Genomic DNA, 19,511 nt, shown 5'->3' with positions numbered 1-19,511 from the left:
AAAGTGGAAAAGCCACTGAACTTTCACACAGGTGTCTGGAGGCGCTCCATTCAGTGTTGACATACCTCACCTAATCTAAATGGCATCCCACAATTACACTCAAGGTAGTGCTACCATTTGCTTGACTATCTCACCTCCTTTCTTCCAAGCTAATATTGTGAGTGTTGCTGATTAACAATCTGATCCACACCGCAGCAACAGTTAACATAATGTGAACATTTCTCTGCTTGATGGAAAATAATAATACAAAAAACGCAATCAGCCAACACCACTGGGATGATAATAACGTTCACTGAGCAAAATGCAATTTTTCAGCCGAGTGCCTTTGTTTAGGAAGTTTTCAAAGATGATTATTATTTGAGCAATTATCTGAACACTAAAAGATCCTTTTCCAAAAAGGAAACATTTCCCACCTTGCCTGTGATTATCCCTCTTTGTATCTCCACTCTCCCCGAGAGATGGAGAGCACATTTCATCCCAGCTCGTCCATCAGTATGCTTTTTTCTGGAGGCTATGGCACTGAGGTTAACGAGACCGTAATTGGCATTTTCTTCAAAGCTCACTTAACTTTAAACTGGGGGTCCGCAGTCAGGAAATGTCAAATTACTATGATGTCCAGCCGTTTAGTTTAAAAGCTCCTTCATACACTGGCTGTCATGTTAGGGTACTGACTTCTAATAGACGAGATGAGAGTATTAATGGCTGCTGCCGTCCTCCAGCGACCAGCATTAAAGAGGAGCAGATTGTGTTGTGGCTTCTGGGTAAATTGCATCTCATAAAACACTCTTGATACAAAGATGAATGTGTAATTGGCTCTCTTTCCTCGACCACATTCCTCAGCTGACCTTAAGGCTTCAGAATTGAAAGGCCTGATGATGCTGCGGTCAATAAAAGCTGATACACGCTCTTGACATTGTTGTGTATTTCTTAAATGTTATGAAAAATACAATATACAGAGCAACAATACAATGCTTTGGAGACTGTTCGGTATATATATATATATATATATATATATATATATATATATATATATATATATATATCAGGCTCTCAGTTTTTCTGCCGTGATAGGGAAGATGAGCATGAACCGGAAAGTTTTTTTTTTCATCGACATGCAGACATTTCTGGTTGCTTGATTTTGCCTTTCCAGAACTCTTAAGGATCTGAAGTAAGAAATTAATATCCAAATGTTACAAAACTTCCAAAACCATTTAATGTGCACTCACATTCAGAACATCTATCTAATCATCTTACTGTTTGTTTTAAAATCTACATGTTTTATGATTTTTACATAGTCCTGGGATTATTCTATCTAAACCCTGTAGTAATAAAATGATGACAAAAAGGTAATCATCTGATAAACGAATGAAAACAATGAACCACCTGACGTTCTAATTCATCGTCATTTTCTTCATTAGTGATTATCAGTCACTTGTGGAATCATGACAATCCTCTTTAATTAAATGACCCTTTGGCAGTTTGGGTGGGGGGATTCTGAAGTCAATTTCCGGGTCCCATTTCTGTCCAGACCCACTTTCCTCTGAAAGGCATAAGGGTGAGTTTGTTACAAGTGCACAAAGTACATTATGCCACCTCTTTTAAAGCACTGTCATTTAACCTTTCCATGTAATTGCGCAACTCCTTGGAGTCTCCCAGCTCCACGTCTTGGCAAACCCACTTAATGTCCTGGCTGTGGCATCCAGTCAGTGTGTTAACAGTGGGGTAGTTACTGTCCGAGGGGATGGTGGTGAACGTTGTGAACTTGACTCGCTTCCTCTTGGTGGTGGGGGAGTCTCCTTTGCTATCCTTGGCTATGCACCCGGTGTCTGCCGCCCGGTGCACCTGGCCCTGCACGTTCTTCTGGGCCGAGCCTCCGTTCAGCAAGTGGCTGCCCTCCTCAAGCCCGCTGCTCGAGTCCATCATGGAGGTCTGTTCCTCCTGCTGGGGGGACAGGCTGATCTGGCTCTCCAGCAGCTCGGCCTCATTCCCCAGCCACACCCAATCGTGGGCGTGGTTCATGTTCTCCTGGCCCTCAATCGAGAGCTCCTTGTGGCGATATTTCAAGGTATATGAAATGCAGTTGATGAGAAAGACCAGGATGGCAAGGCAGAAGACCCCCAGCAGGGCGTACATGCCGATCTCCAGGTCTGTGAGCCCACGAGCAGTCTGAATGAGGTCATCGTCCATGTTGCGGCCGCGGGGCAGGTCCACTTGTGCGGGGAAGTCAGCAAAGTCAACAGGCATGCTCTGCCTACCGTCATCTGAAAGTTTATCCCCATTGGGTCTGCGCATTATTGCGCTCCTAGTGGTGGTGGCTTTCTTCAAAACGCCATCCTCCATGTCAGAGATGGAGCTGCCATAGTAGTGAGTGTCGGGGCCGGTCCTGTCCTGGGACGGGGAGAGCCTGCCTCTGTTCTCCATGTCGTCTCCATCGGGGCCGTAGTCGCTGCTCCCTCCCCTTGAGCTGTCACTTCGACCAAACTTCACTCTGACGTTACAGTTCCCCGCTGCCAGGATGCTGCGGCGCTTGAACTTCTGGCAGACCTCGCAAACAGTCATTTCCACCCTGACCAGAAGACCTTGGCCCTCCGCCTCCGTCACGATGACAGGCCACTTCCACGAGGGGTTCTGCTGCACTGTCACTATCTCCTCATCCAGGGAGGTGGCCGTCAGGACAAAGAAGTCGGCATTATAAAGGTCTAGAGGAGCCACAGAGCCGTCGCTGAACTGCAGCCATGCAGTGATCAAGGCTTCCTGTGAGATCACATCCCAAAAAAACAATATGCAAAGAGAGAAAATATTCAGTGACACAGACAAAATGTTGTGCATTAATATAACCAATAAATGGAAATGGAACAGATCAAATTGTTTTCAATGCATTAGCACTGAAATCATTTTTAAATTGCTTTGTTGAAGAGTTAGAGCATGTTGTTCAGGTTCTGTGTAACATCCCATTGCTTGTTGCTACTGGCTTCTTCACTCAGGAGTACAGTGAATTGGTACTAAAGAGACAAACAGTGATTATTTGCATTTAATGTTCCTTTTGTCAAAGCACCAAATAGACTTACTATAAATAAGGAGCGTTCTAGTTGTGGAAAGCATTGTGAGACCAATAGAAGCTCAATAAGTCCTGTGGTTCTGATATCTCAGCGGCTATTCTCTCTAAACTCAGGGGGGATAAAGATTAAAAGATAGGCAGAAAAGATCAAACAGTAACATTAAACGGGTGAGGATTTGCCACACATCGGCATCTCAAGGCCCTCTCCTACTGCAATTTCACAATTTGCCTTTTAATGTTGCCAAAGGACAAATCCCCAAAGGCGCACAAGTAGATCCCCACAGTGGTCCGTCAATGCTCCCTAATTACTGACACCGGGGACTTACAGTGCAGCGCTGCCTGCTTATCTTCACAGTTTGCGCATGGAGATAGGGGAGATAAATGGCCTCCCCATCGTTCCTTACATGGAGGAAGAGGAGGGGAGATGAATGTAAAGGAAGCAGTCCAGGGAACTTGTGAGAGATCTTGATGGGCAGTTCAAAGGAACAACAATGAGAGTAGCCAGGGCAAATGACAAAGGGAAGAAAAATATGAACGTTTGGGCTGCGAGTCACACACTGGTACAGAAGCTGTGGTGTTACTTTTGCATGCTCTGAATTAAGCTCCCATTTCTATTAGCTGCCCGAAGGAAACACATTCTGTCACACTCTGGCTTTTAGGCCTTGGAGTTAAGAGGGTTAGGGACGCTGTAGAACAAACAAATAGACACTTGTTCACGAGCACATGCACACTGGCAGCTTTCTTTGATAGTAAAATTGCCCATTCAAGGACCCTGGTAGTGTGAAATGGAATCTGGAAGTTAGTCTTTTGTTTTGAAATGCACAGTAATCAGGGCTGCAGAATGCACATTTTTTGGCTTTAGTAGATATACAGGCCAGTATAAAAGTCTGTTTTTCATCAAATGTCTATGAAGAATAACTAAAATGAATGCTGGGAGATAATGATTACTGGTGTAAAACTAATAAACATTATTCTCCTTTTTAATCAGACCTGGCTAAATTGTGTTTGCAAATAATTACTGGTCTTTGTTTTTAATCTCTTAGATTAGAGTATTTGCATTCAACCGAGGTGGCTAAGAGAGACAAGAGCTCTTAGGCAAAGCTCAACCCACTCTTAATTTCTGTTTAAAACTTCACCTCATGTCTCATACAGGGCTGCAACAATCATCTTCATTATCCATTAACCTGCTTATTATCTCCAGAATTAATCGATTCATAGTTTGGTCCAATGTAAAGAAAAAAGGTGAAGATGATGATCAAATAGCTTGTTCTATTTGGGCCAATATCCCAAAACTTACAGATAATCAGTTTACTATCAGATATGACAAAGAAAAGCTGTAGATCATCACACTGATGAAGCTGAAACAAGCACATTTGTGGATTTTTGCTTGAATAATGACTAAATCCATCACCAAAATAGCTGCAAATTAAATTTGTCTCGATGGAATATTAATTAATCAACTAATCGTTGAAGCTCTACTTCAATATATTGTGACAATCCACCTCCTGACACCTGTGTTTTCTTGTTTTCTGCCTTTGTTTGAGTGAGACGAGTTTGGTGTGTTTGCACGTTTCCCTCCCTCTCTCTCCCTTTCTGTTTCTCCCTCTCACTGCTCACCTGACCATGATCTGCAATCAACATTCCTGCCCGTCAGCTACAATCAACACACCTGTCTGCCAATCAAGCCAGGTGCTCTTCCCTACTAAAACCCTGCTCCGACAGCCAGTCTCCACAGGATTGTTGTGCCATTCCCGGTTTGTCAATGTGCCACGCTTCCAGCTCTTTAACTAGTTTAGCTTGCCGGTTTGACATTTCTGTCGTTTAGTTTGTTTGTCTGCCTGCCTGCTCGCAATACGATATCTTACACCTTGCTCTCCTCTCTGCTGGAAAACCTGCCTGACTTGCCTATTTGTTGAGCCAACTAGCTCTCACTTCTGAATTCCTCTGCCAAGCTTTCTCCCCCCTGGATACCTTCTCCTTCACCTCAGCCAGCCTCCATCTCACCTTGCTGTTAATAAAGAGACTTGTTTTTGCATTTGGGGTTCGGCCTCACAATCTGTGACCTGTATTACAGTATCCTGACCTGTTTGGGGCTCTGCAGAATCTCCTGTGTGGTGGTGGTGGCCAGGATAGCTCTGTTGCTTCCTTGACTGAGCTGAAGGCTCATAGAGAGCCCCGTCACCAGCTGGACCCCCAGCTCTGTGATGGTCACTTTGTCGTCCACCACTGTGATAGTCTTCTCCGCCAGGATGGAGTCTGACAAAGGGGACAACACCTAGGAGGTGTAAAGAAAGAAAAGAAGGCAGAAAAGATTACAACTGTGACATTAAAGGAATTTTAAACGGAAAAGATAAAGAATTAGATTTTGTTCCACAACATTTCTCTCAAATACGTGATTGTCAAGCAATAACCCGTGACATTGTATGATCGATTACAGCTGAGCTACTCTACAATATTGAATCAACCTATTGTAAACCCTGCTCATGAAAGCTTTTTCATTTCCTGTTCTAAACACCCAGGGCTGAGGAAATCTTTCCCAGGAGAAATCAGCAGCAACTGTAGCTGAACACAGAAAAAGAACACTACTCAGAGAAACTTCAACAGAAACTCCAACTAGACATAAGTCAACACTGGTCACATCGCTTGACTGACAAGGGATTCCTGGCAGGTTGAATGCAAAAACATCTCATCAATAAGCGCTTAGCTGTGAAGATGTCACAGACATGAAAAAAAGCGGATTACCACGAGTTATAGGTGATACAGTTTTTTATATTTTATCTCTTTACTCAGGCTGTGTAGATCAAACAGCAACTGGACTTGGCTGCCATCCAACCCCAATACCTCCTGCAGGTAGGAATCCATTCCCTTTGATTAATACTGGTAATCCAGAGGAAAGGAAAGCTTCAACCGACTTCAACCGCAGCTGGGAAACAGGCAGAATTGATGAATGCCATGTTTGCTATGTGTGTCTACTGTCTCTGCATGCACGTCTTTGTAAACGTATCCTCGTGCATCAGTCTATGTGACGCGTGGCACAGGTAGTCACAGCTGTCAGACCTTCGCGCTCATTGTGTTTTCCGGTCCATGCTTGTTTTGGTAGCGCATGGATGTTTGTTTTTTTGCGAAAGTGGGGACACGTCTGCACATAGATAGACAGATGAGTCCAGCACCACACAAATACATGTGGTGCTGTATGATATCATATTTATAATATCATTTGAATGTCCAATATGGTAATACTTCTACAATCATAACATTATTATCGTTTTAGTTTTGAGCTATTGGAATAATTGGAGCGCTATATTCTGTAATTACTAAATCAGACTTTTCCCAAGATCATTGACAGCCTCCAGTGCCCTCTGAACTGCATTTTAAATCATCAGATTTTTGGGAGGAATCTGTACAAGAAGAGGCAAGCGGCTAGAGCTTCTGTGAGACAGGAAGCAACAGGGTTCATGGGGAATGTGGTTTTATTTTTGGGAAGCATTGGCACAAGTGGTCCCTCTATTATTTCCCTCTATTATTAACAATGCCACAAGCATAAGACGAAGGTAACCAACTCTGATGATTTTATTTAGGCCTGCTTAAATTACAACTTTGTCTTATTTTCATAGTGTTAGCCCTCATTAATAATTCTCACAATATTTATACTCAAAAAAGTGTGCATAAAAAACTAAGGAAAGCACAGTAGGTTAAAAGTTAAACCAGGAAGTCGGTTTGTATACTATAACATGCTAAGGTAGTAATAATAAGTTTTGGTTGACCTGAGGATTTTTTAACAAACTCTCTGATTGGCTGTCATATCAACTTAATTTAAGCAATGTTGGACTTGGTGAATATAATTGTACTATTACTAACATGAATGATGTCCAAATTCCATCAAAATAAGACCCTATCTAATAAACTGGAATTACTATCTAACAATAACATGAAATCCTTTAAAAGCCAAAACATGGCCCACCTGGATTGTGGTCATCCCCATGTCCAGTCCAACCAGTATCCTTCTGTCCAGTAGCTTTGCAATCTGCGGGTCCTCTACTTTCAGGAAGTCCCACACCAGCTCTGTGATGTCCACCTGCCAATCAGTGCCCAGCATAAAGCTGGTTTGGCCTCGAGGATCAGCTGACTCAGCTACAAAATAGGTTAGGACTCTGACCATGGCATGTTGGTACTGCAGGGTGCAGCTTCGCCCTCGTCTGTCTTCATCATCCTCGTCCTCGCTGTCCCGTGTGGACCTAGCAATAAAAAAAAGAATAAGAACCTGATGTGCAAACTGGGAGGAACATTTTTTATGGACAGAAATGCTGGTCGGTCCTCTACATTGGTCCGGACTGAAATTTCAGTAATTATTGGATGGATTGCCATGAAATTTGGTAAAGACATTTCTGGTCCCTGAAGGATGAATCCAAATAATGTTGATCCTCTGACTTTTCATCTGGCACTTCTGTCAAAAATGTTTCAAAACATTGATTTGTCCAATACTCTGTTTTATGACCAAAAACCTGCAGAACTAATTACATCGATGTCAGCCTCATCTGTGTTTTGACAATTCAGTATGCTACCCCACTAAACATGGAGCACATGAAAACATTATACCTGCAACACATTTGCAGGCATTATCATTTTGAGCATCTTATCATGTTGACGTTAATAGACATTAGAGCCAGTTATTAGCCCTATTTAATATGCTACTGTACTTTGTTTAAGGTCACAAGCATCAAAGCTAAATCACATTAAATAAAGTAATTATATGTACTTGGTGATTATTGCTTTACTACAATGTAACAAAGGCGCAATCTAAAATAATTGTAGCACATGTGCGTAGTGTATTCGTTAAATAATTACTAGATGAGAAGAGAAAAAAACATCAGCTCTGATTGATGTGTGGTCGGTGTTATTTTCAGCAGCGTTTAACTAAAACTGATCTGTTTAAAACATTCACACACACACACAGAGCAGTGTAACCCACACAGGAATGTTTACTCGATGAAGATGAAGTTATGATGCAGTGTTGTTGATTAAGCCACTAAGGGAGGATCATTTTTCTTTCTGAGTCTCTCCTTCACTATTTGTGGCACCTGGTCTTGGATGGGAATGTGCACACACCTCCTTACTGCTTTACTTAATAGCCTCCCTCATTGCTCTGTTGCTAGGAAATCTAATTTTATTACTTTAGGCAACAAATCAGCCAACAGGGCTCAGCTCTTTCTCACCAGGAAAATTGCTTTGAGTGTGACAAACTGGGTTTAAATGGTCACAATACAGTTGCAATATCATTAGATTTTGCCCATAACTGTTTATTTTTATTTTGCTTGAGCAAACATCAGATGAAGCACACTAAGATGATGAGAAAGCAATGTTTGAATGGTTGATCTGTGAGAATAAATGCAGCTCCAGCTATTCAGCCTTACACTGGGGCACAGTTGGGACACTTTCAAACAGGAAACAGTGCTTTGTCAACAAAACTGCTAATCATATAGTGCGTGTAGACGCATCCGACTTCTTTCTCTCTCACACGCAAACACACCAGCAAAAGGTCCATCATGATAAAGTGGAGGAGAAAATAAATTAATCTCTTAAACAGTTTTTCTTGCGATTATCCGCTCTGCCTGTCTCTTTTCTGTTTGAATCCCCGGAGAAATCTGACTGCACGTGAAGCCGAGGGAATAAAGATGTTAGCTGCACGCTCCAGAGAAAAGCAGTGAGATTTGGAGTTAAGGGCTTAAAAAGATTTCACATGCAACTGAATGACAGCCGTTCACAGAGGAAATTATTCTACTCTGGGTATTGCTGGAACACTAGAAGAAAACCTTTGGATTCAGGATTCAACAAGAACAACTAGTGATCCATGAAACTGTGGTTTGATCAGATTTGATTAATAAGGGACAAAACAACTCAACCAATCATTTCTCTATTTTCTGTACAGGCAATACAAAGTTCCTCTTTATGAATAAGGACACAGTCAAATTCATTGTAGTTTTTCACAGACTACATGAAGTGGAAATGAATGGTGTATCAGTCTGGTTTCATCCGTCCACTATACCGGAGTAGGAAGTATGTCTGTTGATCTGTTTGTACTGTGTATCTGATGTTAGCACGTTGCACACCACTGAACATGTCCCAAAACTGTGTTTTAAAAGTTTCATTTTTGGCACTGTTTTGGAAACGCTTGTAACACTAGATTAACATAGCAGATCCGTTGTGCCTAAGCAGGCCTGACACATTTAATGCATATTCATGAATGCTAACTCCTCCGCTTATGATTTTTATGTCACTTTCCATACAAAAGTGGAACACTACATTAAATCCCCAGGCGAGGATGGGGTTGTCTGAGTCCTTCTGGACAATAATAGTTTTAGTTATATCAAATGTATGGACCTTCCTCCCCGGGTGACTCTAATCCAAAAAGGCCAACCTTCAAGTTCACATGTAAACAAAAAAAAACTACCTTCTGCATAAAATGTAGCACCAGCTCGGATTCCAACTGACTAACAGGGTTTTTGATTCCTGAATTTGTTACATTCATTTTAAGTTGCTTTTTTCTCTAATACAATTTCTCTTTTTTTTAACAGATTCTTGTTCACGGCTGACTATCCACTCATTTACATTTTCTTTGCAGAGGAAAAAAACATCTGCCAATTATTCCAACTTCAGTAATTGAAAGTTTCTCACCGCTGACTGCTTTCTTTAAATCCTTTTGAATCATATTTTGTGAGTGTTTTGAGCGTAAACAGAATTTGTTATTTGACATTCACAGACGATGAGTTGACAAATGGCACTGATGTTACAGGAGTCTGTACCGACATATTGACTGAATCAGCATTTAAACAGTGTATTCATAAGGAGGTTTATACACGCAGGTGTTAGTCAGATGTAATGATTTCAGGAGTAAACAAGCTCATCGTGAAGTCGGAGCGTTTTAGCTCAGGTATAAATCTGATATGCCAGTGCTTGTGCAGTTACCTCAAAATCTAATCTAAGGTTAATCTAATAAACAAATCCCACTCAGTGCCGAGAACAACCTGCTCCACAAAGCAATTTTTCTTTCCGCTTCATTCACTTTCAAGCCCAACTTCAGAGGCAATGCTGCATATTAATATGTGTGTGTCATGCTTATTTTTGTTGTGCCCCGTGGATCGTGTGCTGTATTTGTTTTCGGCATTTCACTGCATTTTATTTTTTGCTACAGCATGACAAGGGTCATTTGGACGGAAATAGGCAGTGCTGCTTCAATATATACAGATCCGTGCAGCTCCATCTGATGCTTTATTGTTTTTCTTATTGTTCGAATCTTGTAGGGGATTCAGGAAAATGTTTGTTTTACAGTAGAAAGAGAGCACTCAGTACACAGTCGAAGCCAACTCAGTATAAAATAAAAGGTAACTGCAAGTGATTTTTTAAAACCCAATAAAACAAGCGGAAAAGGAATCTCAATATGCACATCTTGATAGATGTCTTAAAGGAGTGGTGCATGTCTGAGTGCTACGCCTACACTTAGGTTTGCTGTCTCGCGAAAGCTTATCTTGTCCCTGTTTTGACAGGGCTTAGGGAGAGAAGAGGTGAGCCATACAGGCAGTGCCAGTCAAAAACTGTGTGAAAACTACTTTTTTTTGCAACTATCCAACTTGCAGTCTCTATTTCTCATTTCTCTCTTTCAACCCAAAGTGGACCCCGACATGCCAGCCTGGCTGATAAAGGAAGGTCCTGCCATTTGCAATTGTGGCTCTGTGGCTCAGTTCCTTGTGGGCCTATGGACAGTGGAGCATTGCCCATTCTCACCAGCGGGCATAGTGCTACTCTGCAAGGTCACGCCTGTTATCCCCTGATAAACAATGGCGGGTGGAAGACAGGGAGAAAATAAAAGCTCCCTGCTGCCCATCAGCAGTGGTGCCAGCGTCGACAGTGACAACACAACTTAGCTGTCTACGCCGATAAAGGCGTACCAGCGCGCAGCTGGGAAAGCAACATCCTCGACAAGCCATGGCATTAGTCGAATGCTGTACCTCTGTCACTCAAAATAAGAAGGGAGCAGGGATAATTAGAGCAGCCACACTGGTGCGTGGGATGACTCCAAGTCCAAGACCAACCTCAACACTTTTCCAGAGGTAATTACCGCAGGTAGGCTGATAGCTGCTCCATCAATTGATGGATTTCAACAGTTGCAGAGAAGCACTGCACAACGGTGTTGGCAGAGGTGCTGCTAGTGATGATGCACCCGAGGGAGAGGTATGACCTCAAGGCAGCTCTAATAATGTTCTATTTCTACTGACGACTAAGAGGCAAAATGGCAGGCCACCTTAAGCCGGTCTTAATGCCAAGCTGTATTGCACAGGTCAGCCATTTTGTTATCAGCCAAGAACTGTCCGCGGGACTGGAGTGAGGAAGAGACAGGCAGAGTGGTGTTCAGTCACACGTCCCATCATTATCTTATCTCAGGCTGCCATGATTGAAATCAAATACATCACCTGGAATAAAGGCCATTCATTGCCCTCTTAAATGAAAATAGTGCTGCTGCGAAGGAGGACAAAGGGCTCTGATCGCGAGCATTTCTGTGATGCAATTGGTAGAGAATGAAAGAAAAAAATTTCATTCAAATAATAATTAGTGGCATGACCTTAATGCTGTTTCATACGATAATTGGAAATTGAGCATGAATTACACTTGGCACAGAAGATTACACAAAAATATTTGAGTGAGAAAATGAGCCCTTGGCAGAATGTTGAATTGTAATGCAAAAATAAAAAACATTTTTTTAGGGTATCCAATTAGCCAAACATACCTGGCAATACGTTTCGATTATTTATATCTCTCTGGTTTAATCTCACCCTGACAAATCTAGAGAAATAATAAATAAACTAAAATTTCATCATTGAGTGTGTTAAAGGGGAATACTGTAGATTAAAAATGTGTGTTGAATCAGAGACGCAAACTGACAGAAGCTGCAGCACTGTACCTCTGACTGGTGGCCGCGATGGGGACCCTCCACCCTTTGATCTGGCTCAGCTCCGTGTCTGAAACCTCAATCTGGAGGGGGAGTCGAGGGATCCACACGTTGAGCTCCAGCTGAGCGCTCAGGTAACCATAGGTGAAGTTCACCATCATCTTCACCTTGCCCTTCATCTCCTTGCCATTCACGAAAACATAGTCGCACCTGTCTGACACCTGTGTGAGAGGAGAGGGAAGGATTAAGAAGTTGAGCTCTTCTGACGGTTGCACCAGATGACTGCACAGTGAATTACACAGTGCAATACACAGCACGGGGTACACTGTAGCCCGGGCTCTCCAAGTTGATTATAAGGTTTACACTCCTCACTGATGCAGTATTCCTGTAACTACTTTGAACAAGATGAAAGGTCCTGTATGAGCTCCACACTCAGGAAAAGGGGTGGGGGTGGGGGGGGGGACAGCAAGGGTATCTTTGAACCTAAGGGAAAACAGGTCGTGGTCTACTTTTCTATTATATTTCTGCCTACAGCTAAAAGAGGAGCCAACAGATGGAAACTAGTAAGAGGAGAGCAGTTGTCTCTTGATAAAATGACAAAACTCAAAGCCATCTGTTTCAAAAACTGCTTTACAAAAAGAAGTGAGCGGGCCAAATTTGTGCTATAGATAGACACAACTCCTTGTTGCGTAGCGCTGCTCACTTTCTTTGAAGCCCACCCCCCCTTCAAAAGTATCTTTCGTTACTTGTACCAGCATTTGATTAATGTCCAGAAACTAACACATAACATATGCAAATACACAAAAGCCAAAGAGGATCTCAAGACAGATATTCAGAAGACACAGTATGTCTTTAACAGAGATACCCTGTTCTTTTCTGGGCACTTTGTCAATCCTATTGATCCCATCATATAGGGGGACAACCACGGCTAGAACCAGATGGAATTAGATGGTCTGGGGAAATATCTTTTTTTCTCTATTTCAAAGTCATTTCTCTATAGCGAGATAAAACCATAAACAACCATTAATCATGAAGCCGCAGCAGAATATCCTCTGTGACCAGGAAGAACACTTTCTGTGTGACAGATTGTTTGTGTGAGCTCCCTCCACTTCACATCACCTCTAGAGTGAAGCCAGTGTTTGTGGAAACTAGGTTTGTCTGGTAGGTGTATACATAAAAGCAGATATTTGGAGATTGACTGCAATGATTTTACACTCTGTGCTGTGGTCCTACCAGTGTGTGGCTGGACACAATAAGTATCATAGAGCCGGCTTAATCAAAACAGTCAACAAAGACCTTCCAGTTGATTCCCTTCAATTTAAATAAAAAAATATGATGAAAGTTTCTACTGTATATGGACTGGTGCAATATATGGTGCAATATATTATTTATATATTTTAAAGAAAAAGTTTGCCTTTCTTGTAAATGTGCATACTGCTAGGGAAAACTATATAAACATAGTTTCCTGAAATAATTCATTCATTCTCCCAATCGTTTTGTATCGTTATATCAATATGAGTGTAATATAAAGGATCTTGCTGCAGTTCTACAATAAATTAAGGTGCCTATTATCATTTGAAAAGCAATTCAATTTTAAATCAAACTAAAATTTCAAATCTTTTCACTTTTGAGTAAGTGAATGTGTAGTATGATATTGCAGCTATGGTGCACATGTATTTTCCTTTTGAAAGGAGGATAAAATAAAACTATTTTTACACACATTTGTAGAAATAGCATGGAGACAGAGTGCAATTAAGTCCCGCCCACACCGGATTGTAAAACAATTAATCGCCCTCTTGTGTGAAGATGCCTGTCACTTTCGTCTGTTAGCAAACAACCGAAAAATGCCTTAAGGCTGCTGTGTGGAGGGATGAACTACCAGCAGGGTAAGTAACTCACAACTACGTTTTAAATAGCTGGTGAACCTAAAAACCGAGGATTCAGGCATAAGATGTGAAGCCTCAGCTGGAAGAATTGTACAAATGTGGAATCCTGACACTAAGTATGCCTAATGTTTCTCCAAATGTCAGTTTTGGGCTAATGTTAACTATATTTCTGTAAGTTACGTTAAAGCCTTTTGACAGTATGCAACTTGTATTATAGTGGAATATTGCGGATGCATCAAACTATATGCAGTAATTTGTTTCCAAGTGTGAAATCTGAGGGCTAGTATTGCTGAGAGACAACTTATTATTTCCTTCCTCTCAACCGGCCAACACAGTGTTGGTTATGTAGCATACTGTTAATTATAAGACAATTGTGACCTTTATGGCATGCAACATTTGGGAGGATATGGCTTTTTTGGAGCTCTCGAATGAAAGATGGGACTTAACAGCTAATGTGTGGCTGCTGGAGTGATATAACAAACTATTTCTAGTGCCTGCTGACAAATATTATGCACCTATCAAATAACCAGTAAAAGCACTTGGGACCATAGATTAACACCCGATGCTATCACAGGAGAAAAATAAATTAAACCTGAAAAAAGAAAATTTATACTAATTTCTTAGCAAAAATGCAATTTCAGTTCAACTTTAAACTTTTTTTTTTCTACAGAAAGGGAGACCAATTTTGAAATGGTACAACAGCAAGCTCACAAAAAGCAGTGAACTAAAGACAAGAATCCCTAGAAACCCCTGTGAGAAAGCTGAAAAGCGCGCTGCAGGGCATCCTTTTAGGCTACAGCCAACCATCAGAGAACTTCTGCTAAGGACTGAAGGATCAGTGGTTATTTGCTCTGTTATTACATCCAATAAATAGTTCAGAGCACACGTACAGTAGTAGTGCCTTGCTCATGCACTAAAGCAGCCCGATACTGCAAAGTAACAGGGACTGACAGAGTTGCTTAATGAAGCTTTTAAACGTTTCTATAAGGGCGGTGGCGCTCCCTGGCCACAGTCAGTCATGGATCGGATCGGGCTCCGTCAGGGATCCAGTGTGAGAGTGTGTTTGATCTGATGTCGGAGGAGTCGCTGCTCCTTATCAGTTCTCATTGTTCGTCTCTTTCTCTCTCACTGCACTCAGTCGGCTGATACTGAAGTGCCTTTAACGTTCGTTTTGTCTCCGACTCCTGTCACAAGTTGGAGCCCTGCAACCCGGCCACACAAGCATTAGCTTGCACGCTAGACACCAAACTGGGCTCCACGTGAGGCCCATTGGTCAAATCCAACAGTGGATGATCAATAAAAAGGATGTTGCTGGAAAATACGTTTATGCCTACCTGTCATATTTTTCTTGCCACATCCCAAAATGCTGCAAGAAGTCAGTTTACCTTTATTTCTATAAGGAAATGAATGTGGAATTTATTAGCATAGAGGTTTTCTACAGAATGTCCCATGACAGGCAAATTAACTGCCTGCTGGCATTTCTTTGATCTATTCCCAAACAATCTAAGCAGAAACAATTATGGCAAACATGTCAGCTGACATCCAGCCATCCTCACACATTACACTGACAGACTTACACCATCCTGCTGTGCTGTATCATTGGTCGACATAGCTCCAAATCAATATTTTAACATAAAAAGACACCCTGAATTAATCAGCGGCCTCTTTAACCCCTCACACACCCTACCAGCAGGATGTGTGTTGTGGCAGCCTGAGGGTGAGACTGTCTCTGTGAATTACAAACTCGCCGTCATTCTGATTCATAAAGTATCATAAATGTCCAGGAGGATCCACTAGCACATTAATCAGACGCATTAGGCAGCTAACGGGAGAATACTTACAGAGGACATTAGGGCTGTCTCTGGATCTAGCCCAGGAAATTAACAACTCACCAGACGGATACAATCCACGGCAGATATGAGCGATGGGAGTAGGGAGCATGAGGTGGGGGGGGGCTGTCTCTGGTTTGTACACACAGTTGGCTTGACAGAAGCAATTAAGCCGCTCAGAGTCCTCGGCATAAACTACAGCTTCAATGCAACGGGAAGGTCTGTAAATATTCTAAAAGCCCAGCTCAGTGAAATCAGTGATTATAAGAACACATAGCATGACCTTGAGAAAGAAGAGTTCATGGCTAACAAGGAGAGAAAAGATTTGCTGTGAAAATTAATTAACACATAACGTAACCGTGGAACGTGTTAGTGCTGTTGATTTTGCTTCAATATTATTTTTTTGTGTTTGTGTTTTTTTGTGTGTGTTTGTGTGTGTGTGTGTGTGTGTGTGTGTGTGTGTGTGTGTGTGTGTGTGTGTGTGTGTGTGTGTGAGCAATTGAACTATTTCTTTTACAACAAAAAACGAGGAACCAATGGTTAAGAGGAAACATGCTTTATGCCCGAAAAGCTTGATATTTGGACCTTTCAATCTAAGAAACAGACGGACAAAATGATACATTCAAAATTGCAATAACCATCTGACCTATTGACGCACTGTCATCGATAAAGGTGATATGGGGATGCAGTTGGCTAAAAAATGCAGCAGACACAGAGCAACATCATCTTTTATTTGGAGTCCTGTTTCAGTCCATATTCAGTCTCTTTTAGCTCTGTTTTTGGTCTCTTCCAGGTCCTGACAGAAATACTAAGACCTAGAACCTTGTCTACGTGGAGTATATATGTTTGTCTTTGTCCATTCTCTAAGACACTAGTGTGGAAAAATTGGTCTGTTAACATTATTAAAGGCTGCACATCAGTCAGTGTGCTTCAATCCTTTGTTTTTACTTGGGAGTTTACTGTCCTCGACCTGAGACCTCTGTCACATACACGTAGTCATGTGATCCATTGTTATATAAGGACATTGATAATAGCTGCGTATAGCTTTTGAAAATGTCCTTACTGTATAGATGCAGCTGCAACATTGAGAACTGTAACAGGGTTGTAGATGTACAGTTGTGTGGTGGTACTGAAACCCACCCACATACACCCACAGCTAACACAGGATATACAGTGAACAAGGCAATGTGCATTGGCCTTAACCTGAACTGTCGATACAACAAATCCAGAAAGCGCAACATGTGCATAAAAAAAAAAATGGAAGCAGAGCCTTATTTCAGTCTACATGTTGGACAAAATTTGTTTAAAAAAGACAAATCTGCAAAGAGGTTCAAAGAAAAAGCACTTGACCCGAAGTATTTATTTCCACTTCACTGTAATTATAAGGTCACAAATGAGTAGAAGCATCATTTGATGTGCACAGTGATTCATTATTCCGGTTTAATGTCGCTCTGTGTTAACTTCTCACTAATTCCCCAGGTCAAATTTTGATAAATTAGTCATGTTTACATACATGATCGCAGGCTATGATTAGAGAAGAACTTCCCTAAGTGAGCACCAGTGAGTATGCAGGATGAATATTCTGACCAAGAGATGTCAGCCGCAGAGCTGTGCCTCTTTTTTTTTTTTAAATCCTTTGACTGCGATTTAATTTCCCTCAGGAACTCACTTAACCATCCCTAACTCACGCATCAGACATGATAAAGTGGATCGCAGTGGCAAAATATCCTCTTCTATTTTAGTTGAAGATGTTCTTTCATTGTTTCATTTTTCTTTGGTGTACATAACTTCAGATTGATTTGCTGCATCCTGTCCTTTCTGATCTCGACAGATTCCAACATGATTGGAAGGAGCTCTTGGCACAGCAGGGTGCTGTTTCTGGATACAGAGCAACATCTCAGCCACTTATAATTGGAAACAGAGCACAGACAGATGTGATTTATTTCTCTGGTTTTTATTGAGTCTCTCTACAGATTACTAAGAAGTCATTGGAATTCTGATGGAGGGCGACTCCACTTTTTGGAGAGCAAAGACACTGATACCAGGGCTCACCTTTATAACTCTGTAAGGGACTTTTTGCTCTGTTGTGCCTTGAGCCCCAGGTTTTAAAGAAGCTCTAAAAATAAAAGAAAACTTGAGCAACCTGTCAGCAGTCACTGCATATCAAACACATACTTTCATGTTGTTCGCTGCTGTTTGTTTATCCTTCTGGAGGATTTATATAGATGTGCTAAACAAAAAAGAAAATTTCACATCCATCGCATTTTTTATATTCACAGTATTGCTCTCACATAAGCTCTAATGAAGTGTCTGCCAAAAAATACATGCATTGTGTCATTAAATCCACCTATTTTATCTCAGTTGCCAGGAAACTGATGTTGGCATTGTATGTTTCTGCAAAGCACGGGATTCATTGAGTGTCGACGTTTGTGAACCAAAAAAAGGTTAATAAATATGTTTCATAACAGCCTTGTATTACGCTTGCTGAAACGTACAATGCCATGTGGTTAACGTTGTGAACTGTTGCTTTGGTTTAAGCAATAAAACAACTTGGTTAAGGTTAGAAAAAAAATCATAGTTTGTGTTAAATTACCAACGTAACTAGCGTAAATAAACAATAACCGCCTTTTTTTCAGGGTTTTCCTGAGTTTTTCTCAAATTAAAAATGTGCATAAACAGGTGGATGGAAAGGCTCGTTCATCTTACTGACCTTGACCACATCTTCATCTGTAGTGCGACACTTGACTGCTTCGGAGACATCTGTGACAGAGTTGTCTATTCCAATGGTCACCACTTTCACAGGGACAGCCACTGTCTTCCCAGTCAGCACGGCGGTGTTCAAAATCTCAGAATCCTGGAGACAGAAAGAGGAAGAGAGATCAGCACAGCAGTGGTCAAAGGCTCTAATCCCCCACCATCCAATATCAGACCATCAGTGAGTACAAACTCAGAAAGAATAGAAATAGTCCAAGTAACAGTTAGTATTGAAAATGACCTAAGGTGGTTTGCACAGTCAGCTCTCAATTAGTGATTATTGGGTAAACTGCTGTATCACTGCTGGCGGTGTTACAGCAGCTGGAAGTATATGTTTTTGTAATTGATATTCAGCTGGTCCAGGTCGACTGTGCACCTTTGTTCTCCTCGAAACAAATTCTTCACCTTTTAAAGATTACAAAATGCAGCATTTTGTATTGATTGATTTTAGAAATAGCTACTTTTGATTTTCTAAGCTGAATTCCCACACATGAAATGAACCATAACTATTTATGGGTTCTCTAATCATTGTGATTGCAATTGTCAAGATGGATACAAAACATTGTCCTCACTGCCACGCTCTTCAGCCAGCTAATTGATTAAAGTAATTAGCATAGCATTGTGCTTGGCTGGTCACCAAAATTACAGATCGGCAGATAACATTTTGATTTTACTTGATTATCGACAGGAGACAAATGAAACGCTTAAAGCATTACATTTCATCTGGGGAAATTATTCATGCTCTATTACATCAACATTTTTCCATGAGTCATTTGCTTCTCTGCTCAGACACTCCGACAGCGATGCAGTGACATGAAGGCACTGAGTGATTCTGTTGCAATAGTCGATCCAGCTTTTATTCATAATGTCCTGGATCCACAGCAATTTGGAGGCACTCTTTGCAGTAACTGTGGTGGTTGTGATTGCCCTCCTCTTGTGCATGTGTAATTGCCCAGGAGACATCTCAAACTCTGCCTTGTTTGGAATACATAGGGAATGACATTTCTACCTTCAGTCATATGCTTGGCCTCTTTCCTCAATGT

The 19,511-nt window shown here is 41.4% G+C and overlaps 1 protein-coding gene across 1 annotated transcript in view; it reads right to left on the bottom strand.

The window, feature by feature from the left end:
• Nucleotides 1–1,137: 1,137 nt before the first annotated feature.
• The window catches only part of si:dkeyp-14d3.1 (transmembrane protein 132C), a 101,526-nt gene continuing 83,152 nt past the window's right edge, over nt 1,138–19,511 (bottom strand). Inside the window, exons 6-10 of the mRNA XM_054610114.1 lie at nt 18,425–18,568; nt 12,012–12,220; nt 7,020–7,293; nt 5,142–5,333; nt 1,138–2,754 (exon numbers count right to left, since the gene is read on the bottom strand). Coding sequence (XP_054466089.1) covers nt 1,585–2,754; nt 5,142–5,333; nt 7,020–7,293; nt 12,012–12,220; nt 18,425–18,568 — 1,989 coding nt within the window. The 3' untranslated portion in view covers nt 1,138–1,584. The remainder of the gene's footprint in view (nt 2,755–5,141; nt 5,334–7,019; nt 7,294–12,011; nt 12,221–18,424; nt 18,569–19,511) is intronic.

This window comes from Anoplopoma fimbria, chromosome 13 (assembly GCF_027596085.1).
Source record: "Anoplopoma fimbria isolate UVic2021 breed Golden Eagle Sablefish chromosome 13, Afim_UVic_2022, whole genome shotgun sequence".
Classification (NCBI taxonomy): Eukaryota; Metazoa; Chordata; class Actinopteri; order Perciformes; family Anoplopomatidae; genus Anoplopoma; species Anoplopoma fimbria.
This window is presented reverse-complemented; position numbering and strand designations above follow the sequence as displayed.